The 14071-nt window shown below is 41.6% G+C and overlaps 1 protein-coding gene across 3 annotated transcripts in view; it reads left to right on the forward strand.

Annotated features, from left to right (window-relative positions):
• Nucleotides 1–13738, forward strand: part of LOC121354558 (crooked neck-like protein 1) — a 37701-nt gene extending 23963 nt beyond the window's left edge. For 2 of the 3 annotated variants that reach the window (XM_041469270.1, XM_041469269.1), the window contains exons 6-10: nucleotides 4656–4838; nucleotides 7180–7308; nucleotides 10257–10327; nucleotides 10763–11816; nucleotides 13354–13412. In XM_041469270.1, the coding sequence (XP_041325204.1) occupies nucleotides 4656–4838; nucleotides 7180–7308; nucleotides 10257–10327; nucleotides 10763–11776 (1397 nt within the window). In that variant the 3' untranslated portion in view covers nucleotides 11777–11816; nucleotides 13354–13412. Of the gene's footprint in view, nucleotides 1–4655; nucleotides 4839–7179; nucleotides 7309–10256; nucleotides 10328–10762; nucleotides 11817–13353 lie in introns of all 3 variants that reach the window. The other variant, XM_041469271.1, reaches the window with a different exon arrangement.
• The last annotated feature ends 333 nt before the right edge of the window (nucleotides 13739–14071 follow it).

Here is a 14071-nt window from a genome sequence, read left to right on the forward strand (position 1 = left end):
CTGACCATTCTTTCCAGTTTGATTTTCTTCACTGGATAATTGAGATTCTCATATTGATGTTGTATTCAACTGTATTTCTCATCTGCGAATTTTTCATTATCTACAGCATGACAAAAAACATGCTTCAGTGGAGGCAAACAAGCCAGAAAAGGTCTGTGGAGCATGGCTCTTTCAAACATAAGTCTTCTGGGTGAATCACAGAAGTGGTGACCAAGGAACAGTGAGTCTGTTCTATCTTTGCTACAGATTTAATGTGTCATTATGCAAACTAAATTTTCAATGGACTTCAGCGATTCCAATTAACTATCTTGGCAATACTGTAATGTCATTTCCATTTGCCAGTTCCTAGGTGGCCTGTACAAAGTGAACTTGGTCATTTTGGTTCAGTTCCATGCTTCCATCCGTCTTACGACCATCCTTAACTGGATGTCTTTTAATAGTCCAGCTAAAGAGGCACAGATGGTCTCGAGCACCCGCCTTGCTCAGAGATGCAGTAACTACTGCAAGTCAAAGTTTTGAGACAATTTGGCCACTTCTGGCACTGGCCACCCTGCACCTGTTGTGTAGATAAACAGAAGTCTCATTCTTCAAGGCTATCACTTTTCATGAGCATTAGACACCTTTATTAAAGCAAAATTTATTCATGACTGCACAGATCATCAACTTGGCCTCTCTGGAATGTGCCTATTCCTGTCCAATGACAGGCATGCAGCATTTACCACTGGGTATACTAAAGATTGATGAGATGTACTAAGCCACTAATGAGGCTGATAAGACACTTTGTCACGTGCCAAGATAAATGTCTCCAATTTTATCTATGTCAGCGGCTTCCATATCAGACAGCTGAGCAGTTAGACCTCAGTAAATGGAGCTACTTAAAGGTACCATAGGAAATGGCAGTTCCCTCTTCCTGTACCTTTCTCTGCAGGCAGCAGCCTGAAAATGAAATATTTTGCAGAAAGCCTTCATATAGATACTTGGGGTTTGGGATCTGTTTTATGTTGTTTAAAGTATTTATTTTATGCTCTGTGTGAAAACCTCAGAAATAATGTGTTCTGTGTAGTGATGTAGGATTAATTACCACGGTTACTGACACTTGTTTCTTGTGCAGTGAGACCATGTAATTCCCTGAAAGTTTTTCTTTTCTTATTTACTGAGGACTAGTAATTACTGAAAATGGACTTTACCACCTTCACATAAATGCCAGGAGAATGTAGAAGATTCATGATACAAATAAATCAATGAGGAAGTTGGAGGATGCAGTGAGCCAGGAGTGTCTTAGTGCTTTTAAGAACAAACCAGAACGAAATCCCTTTTTTATAGACCTTTTTCTGTAACACACATGAGCTGCCCAGCTGCCGACCAAGCTGTCTGTGGTATGAAAAACAAAACAGCCAGATTGTCAAAGCTTGTCCTTCCCTCCTGACAAATCTTAGTAGTAAAAGTCTGGAGTGATGTGAATCAAACCAGCCTTAACCAAACTGAGTCCTCTGAGATGTAGAACATACAGGTGTATCAGGAGTGAGTGCATGGTTGGCTTCTCATTCATTCTTTAGAAATGCTCTACAAGTCACAGTTTAGGAACACCTGACTGCAAAAACTCTTAAGCAGACATGGAGTAGGCAAAAAAGTAACCCTGGCCCCATCTCTGCTTTTTTCTGACACCAGAGCCTTAGAGATAGAAGCCTTGGAAGTGGCTTCCTGAGCTCAAATTCATTTCACACCTTTCTTCATACTATTGATATTGGTGGCCCAGGTGCTATTCTGTAGAAAGAGATCCTTAAAAAGATAACAGGATTTTATATTTTTATTGATTACATACATTTCTTTTAGAAAAAAGAAAAAATTGGCATTGAAGTTAACCTGACAGACAATTAGCTGAAATCTTATGGAATAATTGCTTTTGTCTCCCTCTGTTTGCTAGCAATAATATTTTTAATGTGCATTTCTGAGGCGGATTGAAGATTCTGGCTGTAATGAAAATGAAATGACTACATACCAGTCCAGACATGAATTCATTTAATTTTATTGAAGCCAGAACCTTTGTTCGCCTTCTCACATACAAACTCACACAATGGGTTGACCTTGGGTTCTGCTCTGCAGAAATACTCCCCACCCTTTACACAAGTGCTCAGGCCTGTCCAGACATGTGTGTGCCAAGCCAAGTTGTTCAGCAGGGAAATAGTCAGTGTGCACAACCTTGTTTTGTTTGGGTCTGTTGGATGTGGGGACTGGATTGTTTTTTTTTTCTGGTTTGTGGCTCTTTGGGAATGCTAATGGCTGTCTGCTTTCCTGCCCTTGTAATATCTGTTTGCCATTTTGCTGGCTCCTAAGTTGGTCATTTGGCACTCGTGACCTAACCAAGCAGATCAAAGGCTTTCAAAGGGCAGGCTGCATGAATGCTTCCCTCTCCATCACCAATGCCCTTATTTTCCCAGTCTCCTCCCTCACCTCAAAACTTTGTCTGTGTGTTCCAAACAAACCTTTCAACCAAATGTGTGAGAGCCCAGTGGCCACCTCTGGGCCACCATTAGCTTATGGTAACCTTGTACTATTTGATGGGAAACAGGGACAAAGTGGCCTTTGTTCCCAAAGGTTGGTTTGTTTGTTTATTTTATTTCAAATGCCTGTGGGCTGTGACTCTCCTAATGTGTTTCCCAGGGACAAGGTGAAGAATGGCTTCATGGTTTCTTTATTTATAGTGCCTTTAGACATGACAAGTTTTTGTCATCTTCTCAACACAAAATTAGGAGCTCAGACATAAATCACTCAGCTCCTGGGATTGCTGCACAGCATTCTCATCAGAATTTATAGGAGACAGACTATATGAGATAATAATAAACTTAAAAGAACACTTGCAACATGCAGGAATTCTTAAAGACTTCATGAGAAAAATTTTGTCCCTTAGAACGTATGGTGCAATTCTGCTGGAATTTGACATCTCTGTTGGCTTGGCAGCTAACAATGGGACTGGGGATATACTCAATTTTTTGGCTTATGACAAAAAGAGTAACTACCCATCATGTGTTACAAATATTGAAAGGTTATAAACACCACCACAATCCACCCTCTTCCAACAATGTGCTGGAACATGTGTTTGAAGTTAAGCATGCGTTTTGATTAAGCAGGAGTGAGCCAAGCTTAATCAAGATGTGAATGGATGGTTATGTAGCTACATACTCTTGTTGTATGGCTCACTCTGTGAGATGTGGATTCTTGCTAAATGATGAGCTTGACAAATCAGGGTCTAGAATAAAAAATAGTCATGTATGCTGTGCTGGATTGGCATCCTAGAAAAGAGAGTAATAAAAGTCAGGCCTGTCCAGTATTGGTGAAAGGTTCTGGACACTAACTGAAGGAGCAGAAATAGACCCCAGCTTAAGACAGCTGTAGGAATGTGCAAAAAAAATGGACCTGGTAAGCAGAAGTCTTTTATTGGAATTTAGGAACAGGCATTCAACAGGACATTGATAAAACTGTGAAATAGGTCTTAATGAAGTGATGAAAGCTTCATGTCTCAAAACACTGAAAACCAGACTGAGTCAGGTCCACTAGGAAGTAGTAAGAAGGATAAACCAAGAAGGTCTTGATGAGTCTTAAGCAACAAAGTATGAAAATGTAGCCATTTTCTGTTATAAAGGTCTGGATATCCATTAGTATTTAACCTGCCATGTGCTCAAAAGCAGCATAAAATCTTCATAAATATTTTCTAGAAATTAAAATAAACCCGTGAGGTTTTTCTGTGGGGACCTTCTCCTGTATGTAGGTGCTTGGGGAACTGATGTTGGTTATTCATTTCAGAACTGAGTGCTTATGCTGTAAAGTAGTTTGAAGTTCTATTTTTAGGGTATTCTGCCTGCAGTTGGTTAGGGTGAACACCAAAATTTTGGATGCTGAATGTCTGTTCTTAATCAATTCTCTCTTGACTCCAGTTTGAGTTTGCGATTTGTGATTGCAAAATAAATCCCTTGATTCTGTGTTTTGGGGTTATTTTGGACAATTTTCACTGAGAACTAGTTTTAATAGTTTGGAGGCTTATGCTTGTCTGTACTTTGTCTGCATGTAGAGCATTATGCCATGACCCCGTGATTTCAGTTAACTGACTTAATGTGTTTGTTAGCAAGGACTGTCCTTGAGTGAAACCCCGGGTTTAACACTGACAGTGGTAGTTCAAGTGATGGAATAGAAGCACCTACATGTGTGGTAAATTATCACTCAGTAGAAATGGAGTGACTTACAAAGGAGCTCTTACAGTGCTTTCCTAAAATGCACCACTCAGTTGTTTTTTTAAAGGAGTATACTGACATTACATTCAGAGTAGTTGTATCTCTTTGGTTTTAGACCATTTAAATCTTTGCAGTGAGCTTTCCTATATACATTGCCTGTGTACCAAGATAGTGTGATGAAGAATCAGAGTCTGGAAAAGACTCTGGTGAGACCTGTCAGCCACGTTAGGCAGGTCCTCTCCATTTCATGGAAAAATCATCCTCCTGGAAAGTGTTTTACTGTCTGTGCAAATACACTTCAGCTGGGATCATCCTCACAGCCTGTGGAAAGGTACCAGGGCGGTGTGTGTGGCTGAAATCACAAAGCAGTTAGTGCAGCAATACCAATTTTGTTTGCAAATGGATGTGTTTTTCCCTGTCTGTTTTCAGGGAGCCTGTGTGATGGTACAACCAGTCAGTGTTACCTGCTGCCAGTTTTGGATACTATATTTGTCCAGAGAAAGTACAGAAGAGGTGGCCTAGGGATGAAAATGTTGCATGATTTCTGTCAGTCTTTCCTGGCTGAGGATGCCTTGGGGATCAGCTGCCCTATTTCTGCTGCCATGTATCAAGGTAAATCCTTTGATGTGGACACGTTAGGTAAGGGTCATGTATAATGTATAATTTTCAATATGGTCTTGGCAAGATTGTCCTCACTGTGTAAGAGTTCAGTGCCCTTGTCTGAACCGAACCATTGTTTGCCTGCAACTGGTTCCTCTTCTGGAGCCATCTGGAATTTCCTATGGAAAGGTAGGCCAATATTTATGTAAGACAACAAGAAGCACAAAAATCATGGTCCCTGTTTGACAGTGTGTGTTCCTAGAACTGCTCCCTCTCAGAACTATGTCATTGCCCTAGACAGGGACTTACAGATTTTATTTGACACCACAGGGAAAAGACTCCTAAGATCTTGTCAAGCCCACATTTTGCACATAATACTCTGGTAGATCTTGAATTTTTATGAAATTACATTTAATAATCCAAATACCCAGGCTCTACTCAGTCATACAGTTACATCAGTACTTGTTTTGTATCAACTGTCTTTGAACATTTGTCACTTTTAAAGATCACAAAGTAGTCATATCTCTTCTGTGTCTTCAGGTCAAAACTCTGGTTTTGCTAGTAAAATTCACAGAAAAAAATCTGTGCTCACGTTATTTATAAAACTGTCTTCTTTAGAAAAGTATTTTTTTCTGAGGTTTCTCTCTGTGTGGTGCAGTCTTCACCATCATTTTTGGGGAGATGTTTTGATTGACTTACAGCTTTCCAGTTATTTCCTAATAAGTGTCAAGAAAATTTTGGCCCCACTGTTCTTTCTCTTGATTATTATGTGCCCTTGAATGTATTCAAAAGCACCCAAGCAGGTACTGCTGCTTCTGATTTCAGGAGGGAGTAGTATTGACAGCATTCCTTCTCTTCTCCGAATAATATCCATTTTTCCTGTGGCAGACCTCAGGGCTTTAGAAAGCCTGGAGGAGAAAGCTGCATTTCTTATGTGTTAACACTAGCAATGTATTGGAAGACTGTGCTTTTGTCTCAATTAAATTTACAGCTAATAGTGAATAGATTTGACTTGCATCATGTTTTAATTAGGTTTACTTTTATAAAAATACCAATACTGTTAGTTAAATTTTGAGCATATTGAAGCCACTGTCTGTTTTTAATTTCACTGGAACCACATTTTCATGCTTTGACAAATGAATGCAACCTTTAAATCTCTGTACTGAAATCTCTGAAGCTGTGGACAGTTTATTTAACATGGACATGGTATTTAAGCTGCTGTAGAGGCCTAGAAAGAAGCAAAAAGCTGTGTGGCAGATACCTGAATTCTAGTATAGATGTTAGTTTTAGTAGTTTTTATTGAAATGGTTAATTTAGTCTGGATATCCTTGGATAAAATTAATGTCTACGATCTGCTCATTAGTGTAAGGCAAATGTTTACATACCAGAATTAGGGTTTTTGTTTCAACATCCCATTGTTATACTCAGCTGAATGTTGAAGATAAATTACCCATTCTGTAGTGTGATGAACTACAGGGAACAGAGAATGGCAGTAATTTTGTTGTTTACAGATCACTATCTTAGTGCAGTTGATGCAACTGATAAGATGGCAGTTAAGGGAAGTTGAGAAATGCCCTTTAATGTTTTGAACTGCTTGTTCTACAGCATGTGCCTTCTCTTGACACTGCACACATCCTAAGGATACCACTAAATAGAACATACTTCAGTTTGATAACATAAGCAGACCTAACTTTTTGGATGGTCAGTGTGTACTGACAGTGGTAGGAATCTGTGGCAATATGGTTTATAAAGGTGATTGCACATCCATCACATGTATCCTGTAATTTTTCTGTTAGTTCTTCCCATTTCTTCTTTTCCACATCCAAAGAAATAAATGAACCTAACAATGGGGTGTAGGGTAGCAGTAGTGAAAAGGTGGGTGATTTTGGCCCAAAAACCAAACTGAAGCAGAGCTTTTCTTTATAAACAGAAATTGAAGTAGCATTCTGAATGGCTAAAGCTGGAAGATAGGGAAACACCTTTTATTTCAGAGGAGTGAGGGTAAAAAACCCCACACTGCTGTGAAACCCACTGAGTGTCTGGACATTGTTCTGTGCTGCAGTGTCAGTAGAAGGTGCTCAGCAAATCGTTTCAAGACCTTTATTTCTGCACTCACAAAGAAATAATCTAGACTGAAGCAGATGGCAGGATTCACTCATGACTGTGTAGGCCATTTCACATAGACTTGTAGTAGAAGTCCCAGCTAAAACAAAGAGGAGGAAGATGAGAGAAGAAAGATTTCTAAAGGAACTAGTGAAAGTAGGTCTGAGAGAATTTCTGGGATAGAACATGCTCCCTCTTCCAACATACTTTTCACTCATTCATACTTTTACCCCTTGGTTTCTCCTTTCAGTATGCCAGAAATTCCTGCAGGCTCATCCTGAGGAGCAGAAGCGACTGTGGGAAGTGGAAGCACCAGGAGATTGGAGCCAGCGACTGAATATCTGGTTAAAAATTCAGATGGAGTCATCCCCTTCAGGAAGTGAGTTAAAACAGGCAGTGTGAACTTGTCTGTGTTATAGTTCTATAAAGATAAATGCAACCAAGGGTTAGGTAGTGATCATGGAGAGGTGATGTCTCTGTTGTTTGCACATGGAGGAACTACTGAGTGTGCAGTCCAGTTTCCTCATCTTTTCACAGTAAACAGGACAATTCTTAGAAATTATGAGGTAATGAAATGGAACCACAGAGCATCTGAGAGATCCTGAACAAAGCACAGCCTTGGCATAAAGTGGCTGGAACTCCTGTTGCAGTGCACTTAGAGCAGGGTAGAAGTTAGCCCAAAAAATCCCTGTTGCACAACACATTGTCTGGGTTATAGACAGGGGTTTGTTTCTCTGAAATTGTTATAAAGAAAAAATTTGTATGGCCAGTGGGCAGTGTGTTTAATTACCTTCAATTGCTGCCAATACCATTCTTGGATAGAAACACAAAGGTTTTCATTATGGGTTTTGGAAGATTCCAAGTACTCTCCTACAGGGTAAATCCTTTTTGCTGGGAGCATTTTCTGCCTGCTTCACAAAAGATAGTGACAGAATGGGGAAACCTTTTGGCAGTTCATATGGGGATCTTGTTGATGTAATCTGTTCAGGTGGTTGGAGGACCCAGGCAGGCCCCTCTGCTGCATGCACACAAGCTGTGATAAGCACTGGGTTCCAAAACAAGGGCACACATTGTCTCTTTCTGGAAGTGCAGCAAATTTCTCCCATGCCTTCCCACATCCATCCCGCTCTGTTTTGGCTCGGGAACCTTCTGTTGAGACACCACCTTTCATCTTGTCTGCAGCACCCACAGGAGAGTTAAGTCAGACTTTAGCCCTAGGCTGGGTTCCTCTGAAGCCATTATATCTGTGTTCCTTGTGCTTTAAACCAGCAAAACCTTTAATCTTGCTAAGTGAAGTTTATTAATGGCAACTGAACAGAACTATGATCAGATCAAAACTCAGCAGATCCTGGGGGAGAAGATCCTTTCTTTTTTCTTTCTTCTTTTTGCCATCTTCTAGAAAAACAAATAGATGAATGACCCAAAAAATGGAGAAATATCATTCCACCAGAATTGCTGTCAGTAAAAAATACACATGAAGCTGGGGAACTGCCCTGACTGCAGCTTTCCACTACCTAAAGGGGGACAGTAAGAAAGATGGGAATAAAGATTTTAGCTGGACCTGTTGCAACAGGAAAAAGGATAATGATTTTAAACTAAAAGAGGATAGATTTAGGCTAGATATAAGAAAATAAATTTTTACTATGAGGGTGTTTAGGCCCTGGTACAGGCTGCCCAGAGAAGCTGTGGCAGCCCCATCCCTGGAAGTGTCCAAGGTCAGGTTGGATGGGGCTCGGAGCAACCTGGACTTGTAGAAGATGTCCCTGCTTGTTGCTGGGGATTGAATTAGAAGACCTTTAAAAGTCTCTTCCAATCCAAACTAGCTTTCCACTACCTAAAGGGGGACAGTAAGAAAGATGGGAATAAAGATTTTAGCTGGACCTGTTGCAACAGGAAAAAGGATAATGATTTTAAACTAAAAGAGGATAGATTTAGGCTAGATATAAGAAAATAAATTTTTACTATGAAGGTGTTTAGGCCCTGGTACAGGCTGCCCAGAGAAGCTGTGGCAGCCCCATCCCTGGAAGTGTCCAAGGTCAGGTTGGATGGGGCTCGGAGCAACCTGGTCTTGTAGAAGATGTCCCTGCTTGTTGCTGGGGATTGAATTAGAAGACCTTTAAAAGTCTCTTCCAATCCAAACTATTCTATGATTCCATGATTCTATCTTTAGGGGGAGGTCTCTTGGGAACAAGGTCTTCATTCCTACTTTCTCTGGTTGCATAAAGCAAAACACAATGTAATTCAATATTGTCAGCTCCAATCAGGATCTATGGCAACAACTGTGAAAATAGACAAGTCTTATGCTGCTCTGATTTCTTAGATTCCTGTTGACATTTGCAATGCTGTGCAGTGCTGTGTTTTGGAACAAAATTACTGAGAAGAAAAATTGAATATTTTGCTCATATTATGGATTTTTTTCCCCACACCAGTACTCAGGATTGAATACCATTAATGTTCTTGTAGGAATTCTACAGTCATACATATTCCAAAACAAATTCCTCTGTAATCCTGAGGTCAGAATATTCAATTTTGCAAGGTGGTGTGGCTGCATCTAGTGGCAGTTCATATAAACTGCAGCCCTCTGTTTGCTGCACTTCAATTTGGATGTGCACAGATACAGAGGCATGTATACACACACATTTCTGTCTGTACATATATCTATAAAAATCAAGCTTTTTAGCATGTTGTCACACATAGCTGCAGTCATTCATTCTGAATTAATTCTTATTGTTTGAAAAATGTAGGAGATTTAGTTTCATCAAATAGTCTCAGCAACAGGAACATGGTGACATTTCTCTTCGGGGGCTGATTGGAGGAACAGAAATCATTTCACGTGGTTTGGTTGTGGTTGCTAAATCTACCAGGCAGTGAACAGAGCTGTTTGGAAGTGGTTTAGTAATATACATAAAGCATGTAAATGTGAAGCTAATGCAAAACCAAGCAGGCTGAGAAGAATTAAAATAAATTTCAAGTGATTGCATATAATTCCTTATCAGAATTGGTGAGAGTAACCTGTATTTTCTAAAGAGGATAAAGGAATATGAGTTTTCCAGGTGTAAGAGGTGAACAGATCATCTGGTTAGCAGCACTTTCAAGATCCACAGACATTTTGTTTCTAGTATAGTTGTTCACCTTAGGTTTTTGTGGTGGTGTCGTGGGGCACTCTGGTTTGGTTAATTAACAAAAACAAGGCAAGAGGGATTGTAGGTAAGAGTCAGGTGGCTTTTTCTGGTGTTTTTTTTTAAATGCAAATAGCCGTGGAAGTATGATAATGTTTTTTCCCTTTTAATCTCTTTCTGGGGCAAAATATTCCCCCAATTTCTCCAGAAGCTGAAGTGGGCTCTTGTATGGAGAAGACTCCAACTACTAAACCCAGACAATTGGACCACATGAATAAGGTACAGTAACTAATAATGCCATCTTATGACCTTGTTTTCCATTGGTGGCCTTTTCCCTTTTCAGTGAATTAGAGAGATTTAAATATGAGAGATTTCCACAGGTGTGTTGTACTACAGACTCATGTACCTATGTAAGTAGTTGTTGGAATGAATCAGCTGAGACTCCATTTTCTTCATGCAGAAAGCCAATTCTTTATTCACAAAGCTCATATTTATAGAAAATATCAGAAGGCACTGTGTTAAACCTAAGTGGTCAGCATTGCAGTGAGACTCAGTTTGTTGGATGGTAAGGGCTATTGTATATGTCTATCAAATTTTCTCTCTCTGGACATGTTTACATTTTTCCTTTGTGGGTTCTCATGGGACAAATCTTATTGTTTACACAGGTGCATTTTTTTTTCACTCGCAGAATAGGTTGTTGTGTTTAACGTGCAGGAGGTGTACAAGAGAGCCATTGCCAACATGCCTCCCATCCAGGAGAAACGCCACTGGAAGAGGTATATCTACCTCTGGATTAGCTATGCACTCTATGAGGAGCTGGAGGCAAAAGATGCAGAGCGAACCAGACAGGTGTACCAGGCATGCCTTGAGCTCCTGCCCCACAAGAAGTTTACATTTGCCAAAATGTGGCTGCTGTATGCGCAGTTTGAAATTCGCCAGAAAAACCTCCCCCTTGCCAGAAGGGCTTTGGGGACATCCATAGGTAAATGTCCAAAAAACAAACTGTTTAAAGGTTACATCGAGCTGGAGTTACAGCTGCGTGAATTTGACCGTTGCCGAAAGTTGTATGAAAAATTCCTGGAGTTTGCACCGGAAAACTGCATGTCCTGGATTAAATTTGCTGAGCTGGAAACCATCCTTGGGGATATCGACTGTGCCCGGGCCATCTACGAGCTGGCTATCAGCCAGCCCTGGCTGGACATGCCAGAGGTGCTTTGGAAATCCTACACTGACTTTGAGATGGAGCAAGAGGAGTGTGAGAGAGCCAGGAGCCTTTACCGGCGGCTGCTGCAGCGCACACAGCGCGGAAAGGTGTGGATCAGCCTGGCGCGGTTCGAGCTGTTGGCGGGGCAGGAGGAGCGGCTGCAGCGCTGCCAGCAGATCTACCAGGAGGCCAACAAGGCCATGTGCAGCTGCGAGGAGAAGGAGGAGAGGGTCATGCTGCTGGAGTCCTGGAGGAGCTTTGAGGATGAGTTTGGCACCGATGCCACTAAGGAGAGGATAGATAAACTGATGCCTGAGAAAATAAAGAAGAGGAGAAAGCTGCAGGCCAAAGATGGGTCTGATGCTGGATGGGAGGAGTACTGTGATTATATTTTCCCAGAAGACACTGCCTGTCAGCCCAACCTCAAACTCCTGGCTATGGCAAAGCTCTGGAAGAAGCAGCAGCTGGAGAGCGAAGATGCAACCATGGATCCCAACAAGGACATTGATGAAAGCCAGACTTAATACCTTGCCTTTTCCCACCGCTTTCCTGGGCTGTTGTACAGTATTTTCATTGGTGATAAATAAATGTATTTGGAGAGTTTTAGTAAAAAAAAAAAAACAAAAAACAAAAAAAAAAAAACAAAAAAAACCCCAAAAAAACCCAAAAAACCCCAGACCTGCAGCAGCCAGACTGTGCTGGGTCTTGAGCCCTGCATTTTGGCCACAATAACCCCCTGCAGTGCTATAGGCTGGGGACAGTGGCTGGACAGTGCCCAGGCAGACAGGGACCTGAGGGTACTGGTCAACAGCCGGCTGGACATGAGCCAGCAGTGTGCCCTGGTGGCCAAGAAGGCCAATGGCTCCTGGCCTGGATTAGGAATGGTGTTGCCAGCAGGAGCAGGGAGGGCATTCTTCCCCTGTGCTTGGCACTGGTGAGGGCACACCTCGAGTGCTGTGTCCAGTTCTGGGCCCTCAGTTTGGGAAGGACCTTGAGACACTGGAGTATGTCTAGAGGAGGGCAACAAGGCTGGTGAGGGGCTTGGAACACAACCCCTGTGAGGAACCACTGAGGGAGCTGGGGGTGTTCAGCCTGCAGAAAAGGAAACTCAGAGGTGACCTTGTCACTCTTTACAACCCCCTGAAAGGTGGTTTTAGTCAGGTGGGGTTGGTCTCTTTCTCCAAGCAGCAACTGACAGAAGCAGAGGACACAGTCTCAAGCTGCACAAAGGGAAATTTAGGTTGGATGATTGGACAAAGTTTTTCACTGAAAGAGTGATAAAGTGGAATGGCCTGCCTGGGGAGGTGGTGGAGTCACCATTCCTGGATGTGTTTAAAAAAAGACTGGATGTGGCACTTGGTGAGGTGTTGGGACATGGGTTGGACTCGATGATCCTGAAGATCTCTTCCAAGCTAGTGAGTCTGTGATTTCTGTGTTTGCATATCGAATAACTTTCTGAACTCCACTTGTGCTCTTTTCTGTGCAGGAGCTTGAGTGTGACTTCAGAATGAATAAGCCTAACTCTTTATTGTCCTAATTATTTTATCTCACTGCTGAGCTGCAGATCTGGCCACGTTCAGCTTTTTATAGCACCTAGGCCTAAAACAGGTAGTGAGGTTTAAATGAAGCCTAAGCCATGTATCTGAGAAAACAAATCACAGGAATGAAGCTTTTTCAAGTAATAAAGAAAACGGCGAGATGAGTGGAAGCAAAACAGAGAGCTGCAGGGGTTGTTTCCCCAGCACATTTTGGTTGCCACACAATTAAATCAGTTTGTTTCCTTCAGCCCTGAGTGTCCCAGGGGAGCTGTGATGGCTCCAGCCCCTGTGGTGCACGCTCTTGTTGTGTGCTGTGGCCATGGCTTCAGAGCCCACCCAGCCAGATCAAGGCTCCCTGTGCTCCCAGTTTTCCTTATGGTGACACTTTGGGAAGGCAGGCAGAGCAGCAGGAATGAAGCTGTTCTATACCAAAAACAGCAGTTTCTTGCCTTGCATGTTTATAGCAGCCATGGCTGACAGAAGTGTTTGATATTAGGATCAAGTCACTGTTTATTTTGTTTGTGTATAATTTGCTGTTCATTCTGTCTTGGCTCTAATTTCAGGGTGTTGACTGCTTTCCTGGAGTTGGGCAAGTGGCAGGAGATGCCATGGAGGAGAAAGATGACACAACAGCAGCAGGGACTCTAAACTCACAAGGTCCTGAAGAGGAAAACTTGGAACAAAGTGCAGGTGATGCTCAGCAACGTAAAGGACTCAGGAAAAGAGAAGGTTCTGGGGACTTAGATGGAGACAAAGCCACCAAACAATTTAAAACTACACCCTAATTGCAATTTCAGAAATCAGCAAAATTCAGTATAATCTTAAAAGTTATAATTGACTGTTCTTAATTTGTAACAGTGGAGAAATTTCTCCAGGTATGATGAAACTTTTTTGCAGTACACATTCTTCATTTTATGTTTTGTTTTAAATAAAGCTTTTGTTTACTAAGTGTGGTTTTCTTTTTCTTCTCACCAAGTAATTAAGTAGTAGCTGAGCCTAGTTATTTCCCTGCTCTGAAAAGATTTTATTGGATTGCATGAGGTGTCCAAAGGGGAATAATTGGAGGGTTTGTAGGTACTGATGTAAGAAGATATTTCTATGGAAACCACATCCTGCATTATGGAAGAGAGATACCACAACACACGTTGGTATCAGAATGACAGTTGTAACCTTCCTTTCAGAGCAAACAATTGATCTTGAATTGCTTTCATTTCAGCTTCTCTAGCAGAAAAATCTGCCTTAAACCCTGTGGTGGACAGGATGGCACACAAAGGCCATTCA

This window comes from Pyrgilauda ruficollis, unplaced genomic scaffold, assembly GCF_017590135.1.
Source record: "Pyrgilauda ruficollis isolate IOZ18807 unplaced genomic scaffold, ASM1759013v1 scaffold23, whole genome shotgun sequence".
NCBI classification, from domain to species: Eukaryota; Metazoa; Chordata; class Aves; order Passeriformes; family Passeridae; genus Pyrgilauda; species Pyrgilauda ruficollis.